Source organism: Leptosomus discolor, chromosome 2 (genome assembly GCF_034619465.1).
Source record: "Leptosomus discolor isolate bLepDis1 chromosome 2, bLepDis1.hap2, whole genome shotgun sequence".
NCBI lineage: Eukaryota > Metazoa > Chordata > Aves > Leptosomiformes > Leptosomidae > Leptosomus > Leptosomus discolor.
In genome coordinates, this window is record NC_141392.1 from 2,996,441 (window position 1) to 3,017,718 (window position 21,278).

Genomic DNA, 21,278 nt, shown 5'->3' on the forward strand with positions numbered 1-21,278 from the left:
AACTGAAGACATGAACTAATATTGCGTCTAAAATGCATCTTTTGAGAATTCCAACTTAGACACTTTTATTTAATTCAACAAGCCAAAACATTTTATTTGAAGTGAGAGATAATTCAGCAGACTTGTCATAAAAAAAACCCCACAAACCCCAGATTCTCTCCAAAATTCAAGTTTCTTGTCTCAGTCACCTCATTTCTGATAATGGCAAACACAAAACAGCCACAACAGAGAAACAAACACCAGTGAAATGTGGATTGTCCATTGCCCCTTGACTAAGAGTCTAGGCTCACGAGCATTTAAAAGATGAATTCCAGAGTTGCATCATCTCCCCAGTTTACCAAATATAAACCTAAGCACGCTTCTGTCAAAGCACTCACGTTTTCTCTTTCACACTTGCCTCATCTAGGGCAGATGTTGGATGTACAGAAATCCTAGGAGGTTATCCGAGCAGACAAGCCATCCTGTCTCCTCTATCTCCTACCTACATCCTCTCTACTTCACTTGTACCATTTCTTCCCCCTCAAAAGTTTAAGTGATGCTTTAAAACTCAGAGCATTGTTTCTGAAAATACGTTCCAATAGTAATTTTTTTCCCCAGTATCAAAGAATCATTTCCTGAGCACAGGCCTTACCTGCACCCTGCCTTTGTACTAACACTCCTCCACAGAGGTATTCCACCACATCCATATTTCCGGTTCACAACATGAACACTCCTAACGAGAAACAGTTCCCAAAGGGAAGAGGAATTATTCACATAATTTAGCTGAAGGCATTCAACTTGGAGAGCTCTGTTGTGGGAGTAGTCACTTGAGGTTCCCCAGCACTATCAGAGATTATAAAAAAAGCTCTGAAGTCTTAGTAACAGAAGAATTCTTAATAATTAACCAGTTAAGAAAAACATAAAGGAACCAACTTTTGCCCAAGAAGAATGAACTATTGGTACGTATTGGAGCGTACTATTACTCTGTAAACCAAACCGTGCAAGTTAGCACTGAGAAACACAATTAAAAAGTCGGAAGACAGGCATTTTATAGCTATTTTGTCACACCCATCAGCAAGACACAAAGATGTGTCTTTTGAATGATCACAACAGTTCAGCTTTGATTTTCTTTGCATTCCTACAAGTGATGGGAAAAGTTTTGGTGGCTCCAGATACTCTTCCTGCTAGCTGGCTACTGTACCATTACTACAAACCCCACAAGCTCCACTTGCACATGGCACTGTGAAACTTCCAGGGATGTCTCGTTCTCGACAAAATGCCAAGAGACTGTCAGCCAGGTGTGGAAAGAAACACCCTAAATATGCTGCTGACCCCAAATCTTATTATTGTATGTATTTCCAGACACCAGTGGGGAAGACCAGTCAGGCACTAGATGTGATGGTGCCAACACATGCCCATGTGCCCGAGGACACTAAAGAGCCTTCGGTATCTTTCCAGTAATCAGGTGATGCACAGATGATGCAGACAAGGCACAGGGAACCACAAACTTTCCATAACACAAAGGATAAAAAGGGTTTAAGAAGTCCGAAAAAAACAAATTTTCTAACGGGGAGCAGCAGCTTCTGTTAAAGTGATGAATTACATGCTCTTCTGTGTAAATTGCATGAGAGTATGGCAAAGTCCTTTTTCTCGACTGTAATTCAGTACTCGTGAGCGCGTCTGACTACTGTTGATGATAGGAGGAACATTCTCTTATTACTAATCTGCAGTATGTCAATCCGCATCACGAGGATAAAATACGTTTATAGTTTCTAGTTTCACCCAAGAATGAATTATTTCAATTTCATTCATTTTCACTCCAAAGAAATAATATAGATTTGCCGTATTGAAACGATATGTTTCCCTTTCATTTACACACTTATCTAAGGCGGCAAGATGAAATATGACGCAGGAAGTCATCTCTCTCTACAGCTGTTATACATGCTTTATAATTTACTACAAACTGGAATCATCACCAATAATGTCTTCCAGCCCTTCAACTTATTTTGATCTACTGAAGTTTTAAAATCACTTTTCATCTAAATATACATTAAATCCTTCCCTTAAAAAAAAAAAAAAAGAGGTGGGATGAAATACAACCTGAATGGGAAGAGTATCTGTGTGGACACATATACACAGTGTTTTACCTACATTTAGTCTTTCTACCTTTAAATCAGAATCAAGAATACTCTTGTAAAAAAACAAAACAAAACAAAACCAAACCACAAAGCAAAAGTAACTCTCACCCTCCAAATAAAACATTAACATCACTAAAACTGAGAAAAAAATTAAAATTGTCCAACATCAATGAAAGTCTTCATAAATACTCATTTACACAGAAAATTGTCCTATCAACACTGTAATAAAAAATGACAATTTTAAAAAGTCAAGCTCAGTAGCTCTTTGAAGTTAACTTTATCAGATAGCAAACTTATTAATATGCACTGAAGAATATAACTGCTGTATAGAAACACCCTAAGGCGCTGTTAAGGTTTATTCTACGCCTTAATACTATGTACTCATAATTTACTTCTAATTTTTTCAAATATCCAAACATGTGACATTTAAATTCTTAATTTCTAGACTCTAAAAGGCTTGTTACAGAAACAGTAACATATTACTTCTTTGCATGAACTGCTCTTTTAAAAGAAGTCATTTTTAAACTCTATTATCCAAATTTTGATGGCATAAAGAAAGCGAGGGCACCTGATAAGTTAATGAGGAAATGAACATGTAATGTCAAGTCACACAGAAAGCTGGTATAAATTCCCCCCCCCCAAATCCTACACATTCGAAAAATCAAGTCTCAGAAAAAACTCAAGTTCCTCAAATTCATAAAGGCTTTTCAGAATTTTTGCAACGCAGTTTAATTGTAACCATAAAAATAGATCTGCAAAAGAACCAATAAATTTCTCCCCCTCAACACTACATAGGAGGATGTGAAAGAAAATAATGATTTTAACTTCAGAATGTCTCACTCATTTTAAAAGACTGTCGTCCTAGTCATTAACTAACAAAAAAAAAATTTTAAAAAAATCCTGCATGTTCATCCTCCCCTCAAACAGATATTACGTAACTTCAGAAAATCCCCAAACAGGCTTAAATTGAAATTTTTGGGAAACTAAATAACAAAAAAATCCCCCACATTCGATTTCAGCTTCTAAAGTATATGGGAGACTTAATCTTTGTAAACAGTGCATCAACTCCAACCCACACAAATACTGCCAAATCTCACTTTTTGAGGCTTTAACATAAGAGTTGAACAGAATGGCAAGTCTCACGTGAGTCACACCGTTAGTCAAGGAACTGTTAAAGCCAAAGGAGTTTTTATTTGCAAACCACTCTCAATATCAAGAAGAGTCGTGAAATTTATAACCTTACTTCTAAGTAACCTGGGAGCTAACAAGCCCAAGTTTTAGTGCAGTCTGCAGATGAAAGCAAGGTTTTTGGGGTAGCCAAATGCCAGGGGCAGGGGCACACTGCTGTACTGCGCCTCGTTGGGAAGGGTGCAGAGAACAAACCGGCGTTCCGTCGCTCTGCAACAGCTTGGTGCGCCTGTAGCTCAAGTGCTCATGTACCCTTCTGGGCTCCACACCTCAAGGAGCACAGAGAGTCACAGAAGGTTCAGAGAAGATCACCTAAAATCACAAAAGCGGGAGCAGATGGAACCAAAGAGGTGGTTGAGGGGGCTGTGCTTGACATCCACAAAGACTTAGTAAGAGCGGGAAAGGTGAACACAGTGTTGTTATTCACCAGATCCCACCATACTGGAACTAGCAGACACAAACTAGTAAAAGAAGCATCTAAATGGATAAAACTACTCTCTTTATGCAGTGGCTAAGAAGCTTTTGGAATCTGCTGCCGCTAAAAGCTGTGAAAGTGGCCGGTAACAGCCCCGTCACAGAGAAGGACCTTAGATAAGGCAATGGGCAAGAAATCTATGAACATGTACTAACCGGATCAGAGGAGTACATGGGGAACGGAACACAGAGGCTTTCCCTGACCAGCACCTCCAGCTCTCAGGGTCAGAGACAGGACACAGGGCAAGGTGCCCATTGATCTGACTCAACAACGTATGTTAATGACAATGCAGCTTGATTAGCCAACTCCAATTTGCCATTCAGAGAGACAGGATAATTGAATTGAACAGAATACAGACTCAGAAATCAATATTTAATACACCTTCTATCACTGCTGTTATTCCCCAATACAAACACAAAGAAAATGGTATGAAGAAAAGTAATGAAGCCACTACTTTACTGATCACTAATGATGCTACTTACAGTATCTAAAATTTCCAAGATCTTTATTACATCTCCAGTGAAGTATGGACATGTTTGTGCGAAAATGAAAAAACAGCATTAAAGTATAAAGCTCTAAAAACTGCTCTGTGGTAAAAAACAAAAGCCAAATGCAGAATCTGGCGTTTTACAAAGATCAGCCTTCCTCTCTTCTACAAGACATTACAAGTAATGAAATAACTGCTTCCAGAAGCAGCCTGCGAATGATAAATCACATGTGGTTTTCCTGTAATTATCACTACTGTAAAAATCACTATCTGTTAAAACATTTTTCACTTGCACTGATTTTTTTTTCCCCCAAACATGTTGTATTTTCTCTGTGTGATCTCTCTCTTCTGTTGCCTTCTTTCACTCACTCATTTCTGTCAGCTGAAGATGCTCACGCATGCTTTCACGTCGTATTTCCAATAAATTCGATTCTCTATAGCATCTAATTTGTTCATTTTTATTTATTGGTCTTTTCAGCTTGATTTTTCATTTTCAACTGTTTTTGTCCTATCTTCTTCCATATTATGAGGTGAATATTCTTTTTGTGGAACAGGAAACTAAAAGCTGCATCAAACCAAACCATCAGCCTAATCCTCCCAAATAAAACTGAGACGAGAAAGACCAAGTAGAGTCCAAACTCAGGAAGCTTAGGTTCAACACCAGTTCTACAAGCTTCTTTTGAGGAGAAAAAGGACACTGAATAAAGCAGTTTAGTTTATGGCTTTCCCATTCGTACACTGATTTATACCTTCAAAAAGTGCTACACAGAAGATAACTAGAGTTTTGTGAACAAAGAATCAAGTTTAACCACAGACAAATTTGCTTTACTATAAAAATTTTCATGTCATCCAAATTATTCCACAACTGAGATTGGCCCAGCGTTGGTTGACAGATGGCTTTATAAACTTCGAAACCAAAAGTGAATCCATGTAAGTGTATTACTTGGTTTTATGTATACAATTTGAATATCCATAATGTGTAACTGTAAGTGCTGTATAGTGTTTCAGATACACATCAGCATACCATGCCCATTATGTGCTGAGAAATGGGGGAAAAAAAAAGAGAAATGCTTCATACGATGGCATCAAACAACTTCGACAGATGGCCATCACTGATCAACAAACTAAAATAAACCAGAATTCTTACAAATTTGCCAAAACAAGATTTCCTTTTGTAAAAGCCTGTCTTTGTCAATATATATGGCAAGTCTTCACAGTTAATTCTATGTCTTGGAGTGTAACAGAAATCACAGAAGAGGACTGAAAAAAAGTGTTGAAAATGCCTTTTAAACACATATTTGTCTTATGCAACATTACCTTTACTATACAACTTGCTGTAGAATGATTATGAACAATTTGATAATTTAGTGTTTAGGTGTATCTTTATGTACCATAAGCTGAATAAATCCCGGTAATTTTCACCTATGTCAGATCTCTTATGAGGTGAAACAGCTTGAAAACAGACCTAGAAACAATTTAAGAAACTCACAATCAGTACATCAAAATTCAGAATACATAGAAATCCTAACCATGCAACAAGAAACCCTGCTTACTATTATGTCACACATGAGAAACATGTAATCTAGATCTCATAAAAAGTTAATTGTTTCTTCTAAACTATGAACCAAAAATTAAGAAAATAATATACTAGACTTTTTTACAATCCATATCCAACAAACTGCATTGGCAGGTGCTCTCTCACATTTCTCAGGTATGTCTACACAAGCCATATATTGACCCCTCTACACACGCCTTTTCAGACAAATATTCATTTTCAGAGGATGAGTTGTCTGGCAGGTTGTCACTGACAGCTTAAATGCACATTAGCTGCTTTGCTCTTCCTCAAAGCTGAGCTGGGCTCTTTCGGTTAAGGTAACAGAAGTTGCTACCACAGAGACAGAGAAGGAATGCGAGAAGAAAAAAGCTGCCTTAATAAAGTTCTTGATGAAAAATGTTATTGATGTAGAGAAATGACCTTCTATATCACTAGGACCACATCTGGAGCTGAAACTAGAAATGTGAGCTTAAGATCAAAAGTATACATAACCTGAAGTGAAGAAAGATATTTCAAATCAATAAACACTCTGTCCCAGACAAGGCAACAGCTTTCTTGATCCTGTGTTGATGATCTATGTTGTTTGAAAAATCTGGGACTATCACTTTATCTTAGGAAAAGGAAAAAATGCCAGGTTGAACACATACTGGAAAAAAAGATGGTTAAACACCGATTGACAGAAAGATAATCAAGCAGCACCTAGCCACTAAAATGGCACCATTTCCTTGTACTTCACAAAGTTAACAAGCAAGTTATCGGAAACATGTCAATAAAGGTTCCTCAATGCGATCACCTTCTCTTAGAAAGAGTGATTAGCTCTTCTGCCCACCCCAAAAAAACCTCATGCCTGCAGCGAAAAGTGATTTATGAAAATAACGTCCGTGAAAACCCTCAAAGGTCTGGAGTGACATTTCAAAACTGCTTTCTTTTAAAAATACGTTTCTGTAATACAAACAGAGATAATTTTTACTTGTCTCTGGATATTACATTATCACTGTATTACATACTCGATTAGAATTAGGAAAAGATTTTAAGATTTCAGTTAGCCAGAAATGAAGAAAAGCTAGTTTGTGTTATGCAGCAAGGTGATCTTTTTTCCAAAACTCGGAAACATCAGCATATCTTCACAGTAAGAAATAAAATATTTACACAGCAGTCAACGCTTCCCAAAGCATGATACAAATAAAATAACTAATCAACATCTTGCCTATGCAACCATTTCTATTTCTCAAGAGCAGTAACTACGGTAAAGATGGTTTCAGTTGCTCAAGTTTAATCATTCCATTTGCCAGAAGTCCTTTTACAAGGATATTAATGACTTTGGGATAAAAAATTTTTCAAACGCTTTCCAAGCTGACCGAGGGCCTTATCAGAGCTCCTGCCAGCAACTTTTAGTCTCTGTTTTTCAGCTAGGTCAGTGATGCAGTAGGGTTGCATTTTAAGTTAAAACAATGGTCAAAAGCTTCTTTTAGATGTCGGCGTGGTTTTTCTGACCACCACCCCTCTACTGGGGGAGGGGAGGGCACGCAGAACCACTTGCTTACAAAGCCCGTGCTAAATTAGCTCTGCAGGCACTGCTTTCTTCTCAGCTTCTCTCAGGTACCAGGGGCAGTGCTTCAACTGATTTTTCCTCAAAGTTAACTCCTCACCTGTTTCAACATCTTCTTAAACCGAACCACATTCGGAACACCTTTTGGCAAGTTATTATCCACCAAGTTTCCACCAAGCACAGGAAAACTGCAAAATGGGTACCTACTACAGGTTAGGATGTCAGGGGCCTACTGGTAAGGCTGAAAGTGAGACATTGCTGCTACTTTAGTGTAGCTAGTTTCAATGAGTGACTCTCCCAAGGGGAAAGAAAAATAAAATGACTGGACCATCACCAGGATAAAGCACAGGTAGCTGAGGCTGCCTGACCAAGGACAGAATTAAAGAAAAGTCTCGTCTACCCCATACTTGAAAAAAATCACATCTCTTCACATGTCACCACCTGCAAAATAACCGTACACAGCTACCAACATTTCTTAGTTTAGAACTGCGTTAGTACCGAAACATTTACTCTTTTTACTTTTTGCCTTTTTCCACATTCAGGAGACAGGGCCCACAATTTAATTTGTCTCCACTCAGGCAGAGGATTACAAACAGAGTAATCATTAGTAGCAAAAACTGTTGAAGCACTGAACAAAAAAAACCCACCCCCAAAATCATCAATTCTTAATAAAAGAAAAGGCAAGAAAACCCCTCTGCACTGAAATACATTTAATCCATAAGTATAGCTTCTCAAGTAAAAATAATTCTACACCACGCTTTCTGTAGCAGCCAAGTACTTTAAGGGAAACACAGAGCACTTAGACATATTACACCACTACTAATTCAACCTACTAGTATTAGAAAACCTCTAACATTTTTCAACTTAAAACAAATTTAAAAACAGGTAAAAGAATATGCTTAAATAATTTCCCACACTTACAGCTTTTTTCTACAGGCATCTATCAGTCGTTTTAATAGACACGTGCTTTAGGACTAAAAATTTACGTAGTAATAATTAATTAATATTTCCATTTGATTAGTCACATAATATCTCAAGAAGAAATAAGACAATAAAATCGTAGCAAACGCAGATAATAATTGACCCCTTTCCTCTGCCATTATCTTTTTCAAATTCTGGTATTACTGACAAAATAGCATTATGTTTCAAACTATGAACTGGTCTGGTTAGGCAAATACTCCTCCACTTAACACTCAGCATCACCCAATGTCAGATGAAACATGGAAAATGAATTGAGGGTCTCCTCCTGATTTGATGTACCATCTCAGCACTTGGCCTCTCTCTAGCGAACACAACAAACCAGAATGATCCTGTCGATCTGGGAAGTTTAGTACACAAGCACAACATACACTAGGAATAACAGGTTCACTAAAGGAGTTTAAACAAAAAGAAATAGTCTTTTAAACCTTGATTATAGTGACACCTTGTGGCTACATCTGACTTAGTTTGAGATCTCTCAAAATTTTTCATTTTATTGTAATAGCCTTAATGCAGTTCTTCAAAATTTGTGGTCTAGGTCAAAGTAAAAAGATGAAGCCGCAAAAAAAAAAAATGAAAGGATGAAAAAAGTGACAAGGATAAAACAAAACAGCACTGCCTGTTCAAAGGTCTTTAGAGGTATTAACATTCACTTAATGCATTTGCACTTTTATCCCCCCAAAAAAGCTGTGGCTCTGAATCACAACTGACTGCTCTCTTGATTTACAAAACTGCCTTTTTTTTTTTCTTTGAATGAACGAAGTACTGTTGCTTACCCACATTCAAACTGATATCCACATGGGTTATGAAAAATACCCTACAACCAGCTCTTTTGTGATGTTTATCACTGATTTCTTGAAACACAGCACAATCCAACACTGTCAGGACTAGGGACTGAGTAAATGCTGTATAAAAAAGTTAACTTTTTAACATAATCAGGAAGACAGCATTCATTTTTTCAGGTTCATGACAGGGTAAACAGTTGGCTTAATTAACAGCTGCATATTAAAAATACTCAGAACTAGGAAAGAAAAATATTAACTTCAAAAAAATCAGTAACAAACCACACAAAGAAAACAAACACAGAAACATCCTCTTCTACATTGCCTAACTACTAAAAGAGGAAGCTGGGCTAACTGGGAACCTGACACTTGTTCCTAGCTTTGACAGGAACCTGCTTATATGACTATTTTCTGTCTCCCATTTCCCTCTAAGGACAGCCTTCAGCTCTACATGAAAATAGCTCTAAGTGCAAACAATGAAATCAGGATCAAAAGAAATTCTAGAAAAAACACAGCACCATATTAAAAAAGAAAAAGTTACCCTGTAATCTCATCCTCTTCTTTGCTTTTTATTCATACTATATGGCTGTTCACTTTTTAAAGGTGGTGGAATAACGTGCTCTAAAAGCATTTACAGCAAATACTAAAAGTCTAAAAGGCAACTATGTCAATAGGTATTATACCCAGCATTTTCTCAACTAAAAAACCCCTCAAAATACAGCAACACCCTCTCACCAGTTATACTAAGCTCTGATGCCTAAAAAATAATCTTCCTTGTACAAATTAGCTTGTATATCTAAATCAGGGATTACATTCTACAAATCACAAATACATCATCTTCTGTCTGTGAGAAAGCATAAAAAAATCTTCTCATCTCCTTTTCATTATAGAATTTCAGAGGTTTTGGTCACTGCCCTTCCACTTTTAATCTATTAACCTAGACAAAGGTTATGGCTGGCAAAACTTATTCTGAACCCATTAAATCACAGACTCGAGCATACAAGTGAGCAACAGGAAGAAAAGTGTAAATAATCTTATGTTACTTACTTGATTCTGTCTAATCATGGTGGATGGCTTGGACCATGCTTTGCCAAGTACAAATTATCTTTCAGAGGAAGCACAATAATGCCCTTAACTCTAACACTACTGCCAATATTCCACAATGCTCCATGTATTAAAAAAATAATAAATATCAAAGTCCTGATAGAGACTATGACACACATAGCACAATAAATGACTTGTTAAGGAGATGGAACCGGTATTAAAATAAGTAATTTGCACCACAGTGAATTATTTAACAACTAACTGCCAGAAGATTGCATTTTTTTCATCCAGCTGGTGTGAAAGAGGCATCGATTGTAGATTTGAAAATAGTAGATTCACTTAAGAGAAAAGCGAAAGATTTTCAAAAACTAAACGAAACACCAGCTTGCGTGCATGCAAATAGAAGACACAGTCCAACAATTTTTATGCCCACGTTTGAACAGCTTCTTAAAACTCAGGTGAACATGTTAGTTAAGCCCTTGACAGCTCTCACCTTGCATAACTAATATTTATGTAGAAGGCAACTCAAAAAGGCAACTAACCTTGCCTGATGTTACGGTGCTCATAGTCTCTTTATGATGGAAGAACAACTGCTCTACCGCATCAGACACAAACAGGCTGTCCTTCACCAAGGTGTACAGAATTTGGCATGTTCTACTCCCTCGCTTTGAAAACAGGCGTGCAAAGAAATAGTAAAGCCGACAGCCCTAGTCTCCAATCCTTTGTTGCTCCTCAAAATGTCATCCTATGCAGCGATGCCATAAAGCACTTTGAGCTAAAATAAATTTTTAAATAAAAAAAACCCCAAACACCACCTATCTCAAACCTATACTGGTAAGAAACTGCACTATGAGAAATACTCAGCCCATCACCTGCTGCTGAAAATGCATACAAAGCTTTAAAAAAAAAAAAAAAAATGCTGCATGGTTCCCTAAGTGGTTGCTTGCAGAGAGATCATCATCTGCATTACTAAGACAAGAAGGGAACAAATGTTAAATCTAATGGCAGGAAGACAGCAACGCTGATGCTTGCAGTGCACTCCTCTGTACCGTTGCCCACGAACGGGAAAATTTTGGCACTGGGACTTGTCACACTGACTCAAGAATCCACAACAGAAGCAGTGCTGAGCAGTATGAAAACACGGCCAGTTTTGGATCTAAAGAATCTATTGATTAACCCAGTGCCAGTAAGTGTGAGTGATTTGCTGAGTTACAATACAGTCTTCCTCTAAAAACAGGGCAGGTGTTTACATCCCCAAATGAAACAAATCCCTTTTTTTCATGATCTGTTCATAATCTGACAATTTCTTTCTAGACAGAGCATATAAAACACTTAAAACATACCTGCCCTTTGATAAGCATGCATAACTGATCTGTAAAAACAGAACATCAAATATTAAAAGAATACATTCTGACATAATTCATATTGGTTTATATTTTAAATCTCTGCTGACAACACTGGAAATTATCTCTTTTTTAGATGACAAAACTGCTACATAGTTTAGGGTTTCTGTTTTGTGTATGTTAGTATCCTAGAGGTAACTAGTTTAACTCATTTAAGTAAACTACTACTTTAAATACATAATCACAAACCCCTGAAATTAGAGACAGAAAAAAAAAGTACTCCTTGATCACTTCATTCTAAACAGAATATTAATTAAAAGCCTGATAAATACAAGTCTCAAATACTACTATGTATGTGTACACAGCCTCCCCTCCCCTCAAAGCCTCTCAGAGGTTATCTGGTCCAAACCTCTAATCAAAGTGGAGCCAACCTTCAAGTTAGAATTAACTATTTATATGAATATGAATAAAGTTCTTAATGTGAAACTCCTCAAAAATTTGTCAGCAATTTTAGGTCTCTAATTAAATTTAAAGTAGCCTTTTCCTCTTATCTACAGGAAAAAAAATACATAAAAAGAACAGCAGATTATAGCCACAGTACTTTTACTTTTGACTAACAAATTGCACTCTGACTATAAGGTAGGCTTCAATTCACAGATGCAAAGGGAAATTACAGCACACCCTTATCTAAACCACCCTGAATTATCATGTTGGCTCACAACTGAGAGCTCATCGCCTTAAGGTTACTGCTCCTTAACAATAACACTCACACTGCTACATGACTTTCCCTTTAGCTCTTTCACTCACTCTTCAAAGTAGCTGCACCTCCACGGAATTCCCCACCACTCTTTAAATATGATAATGAAGAACAGAGATTTATCAAAAATCATGGGTTTACTGGGGATCATGAAGCACAACAGGAAAAATTAGAGGCATGAAGACTATGTGACAAGGATATCTGTGCTGTAGTTACCTGACAACTCTACACTTCAACTATCTGCTAACATAAAACTGCAACGGGGAAGTTTCCAGGTGTGCTTGTGCATGCATTTAAGTAGAAAAAATATAGCTATGAATACAAAAACACTGCATGAGATTAACTCCCTCCTGATAATCTGTTCCTCCAATAGAGGGCAAGTCGCTTACAGAGGATTAAGACATCATTGGAGAGCTAGAATGTATCAGAAGTCCTTTTGTGCCAAAAAATGAGTAAGGTACCACTTAAAACTCTGGAATAACATTCTTCCCTCCACAATTCCATCTCTGCACTTGCAGGGAAGGCTACAAAGAGCCTTCACCCAAACAGAACCACGATGCTCTCATAACACAGCACACACACAGATGAAGACAGCTGAGTGGGGTGGATGACAAACAGATAAACTGATGCTGAAAGAGGAAAATCACTTTGGGACAAGCCTTTGGACGAGGCCAAAGAACGGCCGCCCTTTTGAAAGAAGATTAAGGGAAGTCCCACTCTAACACCCTAGACTGCTTCAAATATTCCTGGTAACAGGACGGAAGCAAAGCAGCCGTGCTCACTAGCAATCCGTCCAGTTTGCACCAAGGAAAGGTCTCACACACACACACAAAAACACGTCCCCAGGAAACATAAAACACCCACAAATTCCACGAGGCATTTCATCATTGCTAGACAATTTATCACAAATCTGCCAGAGACACACACACACACAAAGGGATGGCACTAACCATTTCAGACAGAGAAAACAGTAACATCAGAACCATAAAACTTGCAGGGAAAAGGTGAGAATGTATTTGTTTGACTCAGGAAAAATTGTTCAGGCTACGTTCAGTATGAATTTACTAAAGAACAAGGAGGCTGAGAGAGAGAGAGACATACAAGTGACCCAAAAGACTCCTTCCCCATAGACTACAAGTGCTTGCCAGCAATCCCATGTTGCAGAGCAGTAAATATCAGAGAAAAAGTCATTCTTTGGGGAAAAGAAAGCACTTCCACTCCTTGGGGATTCCGAGAATTGCTGTGCTGAGCGAAGTTTGTGTCTACAGAACAATTATTACAATACAGGGCATTTCCTCTCTGGGTCTAGGGGGACTCAAAACCTAATGATGGCAACATCTCTGGAATCTACAGGTCATGGCCTCTCTGCCAATGAGCTCCATTCAGTTTTTGGATAAGTCAGCTTCAATGTGATGATAAGCTTTTTCCCAAATTCCCAGCACCTACAGTAAAAAGACATCATCATCTCAATAATGACTAAAACCACCCAGCTGCTTTGGTTGACACAAAGCACTGCCCAAACCTCCTTAGCCCTAACTCTCCCCTTTCACTCTTCTCAGCTGTTTAAAACACTCCTTCAATGCAACAGCAGAAAATATATGAAATACATAAAAACAAATTTCAAAGTTCTATAACAAGTTTGTAAACATATTTTAAACATTTTGGCAGTCAAGGAATGAAGTTTGCTACTGGGTGAAAAACAAAGACATCAGCTGCAAGAGGAAAAGGGAGTATCACTCAAAAAAAAAGGAAAAAAAGAAAGGAAGGAGAAAGAGATACATACTTAGAGACAGAAGTACCCACGTTTTCAAAACAGGATGCCTGCAATTTATCACCTATATTTATAGTAAAAAAGCATCCAAGATAGACTTTTTTTTTTAAGATAGCTGATGAACGTTGTATGCACCATACATTATCAGAAACACATAACGCAGTCACAAAATCCAGACTTATCCTGGTGTCCACACTATTTAACGATAGCCATGCACCATCACATTGATGAACTCACCTGCAGACACGGGCAGGAAAATAGAGGTTCTGCCAGGACCGACAGAGGTACTTAGAGTGATCGATAACCCGAATCCAGTCTAACTCATCCATGGACACCTCAATGTAGTAGGAATAAGACCTATGGATTGTCAAAAAATACTGGTTAGAATACAAGTATTCACGTTTTAGGCATTAAATTTTAGACTTTCTTCTGGGTTTTCAGTTGGGCTGGAAAGAAGGCTCTTTGTCCCTACCCACAGACCTGTACCTAAGACACCTAAAAGAGATTCCTATTTTCAAACTAGCTTTGAAAATAAATTCACATGCAGTTATGTTTAGATGTATTTTCAGAACGACTTAAAACATCCTAACGCTGGCAACCTGCAAGAATTAGCGGAGATCATTGTCTCAGCTATGGAGACTTTCAACTCAGTAATAAAAATAACCATTTGTATTCCTTCTGCAGGAACAAATCTAACACACCGGTGATACAGTTGTTATTTCTATTGCCATATCAATAAAGAAAAATCAAAAAACATTTAGCAGATCAAAAATGCAAATTCAAACCCTTCACTTGAAAACAGCAAATTTACTTTATCATCATTTTCTCACTGATGTTCTTCGCTTCTGACCCTTCCAGTTGTTGATGAGACACTGTTAAGCCCGTCGCTACTTACACACCTCAAAACCACCTCATCAAAAATAAACTGTGAAAAAAGTCACCAACAGGACCTATGCCTTCCTCTTGCTTATCGATTCTGTTTAGCTTATAGTTTGCTGTCAGGAGAATGAAAACCCAACCTGAAACTTAAAAGCCGCAGCTATTTCCGTATTATACCTACAACGGTCATACTTAACTCCACTTGTGCATCAGCAAATCATGAAATACATGTTTCAGAATATTTTCTTTCTCTTTATCTACCACTCTGCCACATTCACAGGCATTTCAACAGCACCATGTTGGTACTTATCCTCCTTTCACACTGACTTTTAAAAGAAGAACTGGTCATCCGCAGTTCTACGTGGACATTTTTCGTTAAACATCAATGCCTTTGTCAGTATTTCCAATTTTTTGCTGAGGACTTAGAGGGGTAGATGTCTAAAGTGGCATTGTTAAAATTCTTAAGCTGATAGATGACACTGTTAACGCCAATTTATGCACCTACAAAGGTAATGCAGAGTCTTTAAGATTTCAATTGCATAATCAGCTTTCACATTCAGGCCAGTCAGTTGTGCAATATTCACAACCCGTACAAATACACTGTGTTATTTGTTATTACTAGCCTATGCATATTTGACTGAACTAGGCTCCAGCATTTTAAAGTTTCAGCAGTTTTGATCCAAAAGTTACTGTCTGTGTGCTGAGAAGTCAGCGGTTGTCACATCACCATCACTAGACTAATGTAAATTTGTAACATACTGGGTTTTTTTTTTGTTTCTGAAGGTACCAAACAAAGAAAAGTGACCTGAAAACCACATTTCCATTGTCATACACAACACCATGCCTTGTATTTTTCTTAAGGATAGCATCTTTTTTGCAGATGTAATTTGGACAGCTAGTCTCCTTAGCACTTTTATACCCCAGAGTCACCTGTTAATAACACCTCTAAACTAGAGGTGCAAAACCCACCCGTTAGCTTGTATTTGTTTAAGAATGTACATCATCCATATAAAGATCTCCAACAGACCAGAGCTTCACAGAGACAGTTAAAATGAATAAGTAGTTTAAAAACATGTTCCACTAGCCACCAAAACTTGTACAGTTGCTAAAACATCTCATTTGAAGACAATATTCAGGTGTCTCGTGAGAAAAATGCAGCTAAGTGGCTGGTAATTCTTAGACTAAGAGAGTATATAGGTTGGAAAGGATCTTTAAAAAAAGCAAGGACAATCTTAGAGCAAGTTCCTTAAGGCCTTGGCTGGTAAAGTTCCGCATACCTCTAAGGGCTGACATACTCATAAGCTCTCTGGGCACACTCTTCCCATGTTACACTACCCCGTGATCAATTCTTTTCTTAACATTTAATAGGAATTTAACTTGTCGCTTGGGTCCACTGCCCTTTGCCCTCTCAGCAAACAGCTGTAAGAGGAGTCTGGCCCTGTATTCTCTATATTCTTCCTTTAAATAGGCAAAACCAACAATAAGTTCCCCCTTCAAAGTCTTCTCCTCGTAAAACAGCAAGTTCCCTCAGCATCTCCTTGTATATCGTGTGCTCAAGCCCTCATCTCGGTGTCCTGCTGTCAGCAAGACACGCTGCAGGATATCAGCATCTTATATTGAGGAGCCCACAACTGGACACAGTATTCCAAACGCTTCCTTTTCCATTTATCTTGGACAACCGAGCTACAGTGGGGGAGAAAACCCTGTCAATTCAGGTGCTCTACCTGATAGGCAAAAGAAAGTCCAATAGCAAACTTCCCACAGAAAACCAGAAAATTCAGAACCACACAGAAATTAGATCCTAAACCACTGCACCTGTATTTTATGGAGACAAAAAAAATCTCTAGAGCAGAAGTCCACCTTGTCTGATATTCTGCCATCAACAACGGTTCCTCTACAAGTTTCAGAGGAAGGGCACAGGACACCAAGCAACACGTAATTTTTTAGTAAGTTGTCCCAAGGAGCGGGGTTTTCCTCCCGAGCTTCAGCAGCTGCCGACTTACGCCTTGCAGACGAGGGGTGTTTTACGAATGACAAGCTCTCTAAAAACTGCTAGAGAACTCCTCATTATTAATGTATGTCTAACAGTTTTTCAAATTTTAGAAAATTGGTTGGCAATTGATTTATAAATTGGGTTGATCTTCTGGGACAAGTAGCATAATGTCGCATGAAGTAGCTCCTTGTGCCTTCAAAGTTTTACTTTTCAGTCTTTCCAAAAAGAATAGAGCAGCACAAATTTCAGTTGAACTTAATCAGAACTTACTTGACACAATTAAATAGCTAAAAATTCATGCAGTTTATTTTGATTGATAAGTGTAATTCATATTTTAAAAATAATTTCATTTATAAACAGTAAAAATAAATAAAACATTAGCACACCCTGTTCTAAAATAATACTGCTTAGTTAAGAAAAAAAAAATGCAACTATTTTGCAATTCTAAACTGTTAGTCTGGAAGTAATATAAAATCAGTCCTTTATCAGAAAGGTAATAGTGTGTTAAAAGCATAAGTATCTTGTTTTCTTGCTTTCAATAGAGATTTGCTTATAAATACCTGCATGAGCTGTCTACTAAATCCTAAAATCTTTGTCACGGCAAGTTATAAAATTAATATATTCAATTTGTCAGATAAAAAGAACCTTGCAGTTCTCCTACTTAAGCAGTCACTCAGTTGTTCAAACATGCATACTTTGACCTTTCATGCATTCCACAATAATCTAAAGTAGCTGAGTACATATTGGCTAAGGCATCCGTGATAGCTCGTACTTCACCAGCCTCACCATGAAGTGGCTTCTAATAACTACTGCAGTTAGCCAGTAATTCACATCCTAAATAAATTTTACTACCTCTGAATTATTGTCAAAGTGCATAATTTATTAACAATTTTGAGATAGAGAAAATCTGAACAAACATTCCTTCAGTGTTTAGAATGTAAATATGTAAAAAAAAAATACGGTTTCCGCGAAAGAACTGGAATACTGTTTTTCAAACTAAAATAAAAGCAGTTGAAAACTAAGTGGCAAATGGAAAACAATTTAAATTACATAAACTTTCATTAGTAACAAACTGTTTAATGAAGACATAAAAACCACACTGAAATATGATGAGGTAGTTCAGCACCACAAGATACAATCTGGTTTGTAAGTAACCAAAATTGCATTTAAAACCCAAGGCATTTTCAAACGGAACTTGTCATTGTCAGCTCCAACCCTGCTGTCGCGCTTTTACAGGACACATTTAATGACTATTGCACATCGATACACTATCACCAGTACAAAACGCATCACCTTCCCTTTTCCGGTCAACTCGGCACCTACCGACTGTCCCTGTCCCACAGCAGTATCCGGATGTGGTTGATGATCGACGGCTGGCCCAGTTTGATTTCGATGCCAGACCGGCAGTCGTCATCGATGGGGTGTCGAGAGAAGCCGTGATCCAAGTCGTAGTTCTGAGTATCCCCATCCAACAGAGCGGACTTCAGCTCCCCTTTTACCACCTGCGCTCCATACTTCATGGTTGCAATATTTTCCCCCGGTACTAAGAAAAGGAAATAATGGCTTATTCAGTTTTTTTTACACTCTCACACTGCAAATTAGACATTCTGAACACCAACAGTATGAGGTCTCAACAGAGATTTGTGGCCAGTATCCTTTCTTGGCCACAGACACGCGCTCAAGCGAAAAGAAAAAAAAAAATACAAGAGGGGCATTGTAGAAATTCTGCTTCTTCCACTTCATTTGATGCCCTCTAGGTCTTCTATAGTAATACTTAGTGATAATTTACTAGTACATATTATTTATATTTGCAGTCCCCTGCATGATTTTACAGAATTCTACTGCACCTTCCTCATTGAATCATCACTTTCCTCTTGGTGTTAACATTTTGGTCTATTTAGTCTCTCCTTGTGATCAACCTCTCACCATACCTCTATATTTTTTTGCCCTTTCTTTCCAATGTTTTTGCTCTAATTTCAATGGGGGTTTTGTTTGGAGGTTTTTTCGGTTTGGTTTTTGGTTTGTTTTGTTTTTTAATGTGGAAGGAAACTAAAAATCACATAAAACATTCAAGATGTGGATGCATCACGAATTTGCAGAGTGGTATATGCAGTGGTATAGCTATACAAGCTATTTTGATAGCTATACAAGCTTCCAGTACTCTGCAAAGCTACACGAACCTGAGTGAAACGGGAAACCTTTGGCTACTTTGGCTTTGAATCAACACAATAAAGCAAGTTTTTTATGCCATCATTCCACAGTGATAAACCTGTTACATCCTAGGAACAGAACTTCCATCAAGATAGCTGGGGATAATGAACCCTAACTCCAACTGCAAAGCAATACAGTAATGAACCATGCTGTTAAAAAGTCATTTTTAACAGTCTTATTTGAGCAAAGACCCTAGAAAACATGATCTGAAAGCTAAATAATGAAAAGCTGCCCCTGAACTCTACAGGCAGGCTGGCAACAGAAGTATGAATTTTAACAGGATGTTAAGTTTAACATCTAAAGAACAGAATTTGAAGTGGTAAAATTTTAACTGTATTGTAGCACTGATACATAAAAACACCAAATGCACAACTATGAAACAACAAGTGGTCCTCAATATTTCCACAAATAAAAAAGTCCCAAGAGCCAGAACTAGTACTAAAGCAACACACAGATTCAATTCTCAAAAAAGCTGCAATTTTGACAAAGCTAGAAATTTTGAGGAACATATCAAGACATAAACATGCAGAAGAGGAAGTTGGAAAACACCATTTAAACGTTTCAAATTTATCTACTGCGCTGTCAACAGAACGCCTTGCATGACAAGACTTTTGCAATAGCCTAATATTAAACTCATGTTTAAATATTAATATCTGTAACTTCTAAGAGAGAACAAAGGGGAGATGCAGTTCCGAGAAAGCAGTTATTTACAGGGCTCATCACGCATGACTGACAGACCACAGTACAGGCTCTCAAAGAACATTTAACTTTATTCTTTGCTGTGGGGCAAATGTTCTTTCTAAATCACACATTAGACGGCAAACAGTATCTTTCTAAAGCTCAGCGTTAGATATTCTTGTTGAATTAACAGAGAGCACAGTCAGAAGTCACAGGGCTTCTTGCACTTTTTAGACTTGCATTAACACAAATTTGGAAGATTTGCTTACACTATTTGGGCAAGCATGTAAAATGGAAGAGAAAAATCAAAAGTCATGGAGAAAAGATGAAAACCTTCATGAAGTAGAAAACAAGTCACCGTCAACATAAAACCATTTAAATATCATATATCCCACTGCCACCACATTTTCATTTTTAATGTTTTTGCAAAATGTTTCTACTAAAATAGCACTTCTGTAGGAAATACACTTTTATTGCAACATTCATGCTTGAGCAATATCTGAGATACAAAGCAAGAAAATACGTTGACTAAAATTATTTCAGGAATAGAAATGGCAACAGTACCTAACAAGATATGTCATTATCTAAGCCTTTTAAAACACATAACAGAGAAAAACTCAAAGTACAAAATTAACCACACCCTCCAGACAACTGTAGTCACTAAATGAGGAAAAAAAAAACCCAAATAAACAAAAAACCTGACGCTTACTTAACATGCCCCTGTAGTTGAGGTCCATGTCCCGGCTCTCAGAACGAATCTTAATGGCATCTAGGATGGCATCCGGTGACAACAATCCGGAAGGTCTTACAACATTCAGCAGTTCTGTTAGACTCATTAGTGGCAAACGTACTGCTTGCATGATTTCAGCATGGTTTTCCTTGGGGTTATGTTTACACCAATTCATCAAAGCCTGGAAAATGTCCTTCTCGGGAGCTGCAAATGAGTCCCTCAGTACAATGCTTAGAAGAGCAGCCTGGAAAAGAAAAAAAAAAAACCAACACAAAAAAACCATTCAAATAAACGAATTTTTTTTTTTTTAAAGAAAAAAAAGGAAATTAAAATAAGGCAAAGTTTAATGGGTATTTTATCTTGTAGTTATTAAATATAATCTCCAAAGGAGCGACTACCTGAAAGCGCAGGTCTTACTTATGCAAGAATTACAGAACCCACTGTGTAAATAATAGTTAATATTACAAACCCACTGGGAGAAGTAAGTCAGAAGTGAAGTGTGAAGAACTATTCAAATCAATTTAAATTCCAGTTACTACTTCAAATTTACTTTGGAATATAAGAGGTGATTTAGGGATTTGGTAGTATAATCCAAACCATTCCTTTAAACTCAGGCTGGTGTAAGAACACCAATGAGAAACATAGCGCGGCTTGGAGTCACCTTTTTAAACCATTTCCAACCACTTGGGATTTCCCCCCCTTTCTCTCTCTCTTTCAGTACCAACTTAGCATCAGTAGGTA

At 37.6% G+C, this 21,278-nt stretch overlaps 1 protein-coding gene across 1 annotated transcript in view; it reads right to left on the reverse strand.

Annotated features, from left to right (window-relative positions):
• Positions 1–21,278, reverse strand: part of BTBD9 (BTB domain containing 9) — a 126,394-nt gene that overhangs the window by 97,211 nt on the left and 7,905 nt on the right. Inside the window, exons 4-6 of the mRNA XM_086461841.1 lie at positions 20,517–20,781; positions 18,242–18,461; positions 14,284–14,403 (exon numbers count right to left, since the gene is read on the reverse strand). Of these exons, the coding sequence (XP_086317967.1) occupies positions 14,284–14,403; positions 18,242–18,461; positions 20,517–20,781 (605 nt within the window). The remainder of the gene's footprint in view (positions 1–14,283; positions 14,404–18,241; positions 18,462–20,516; positions 20,782–21,278) is intronic.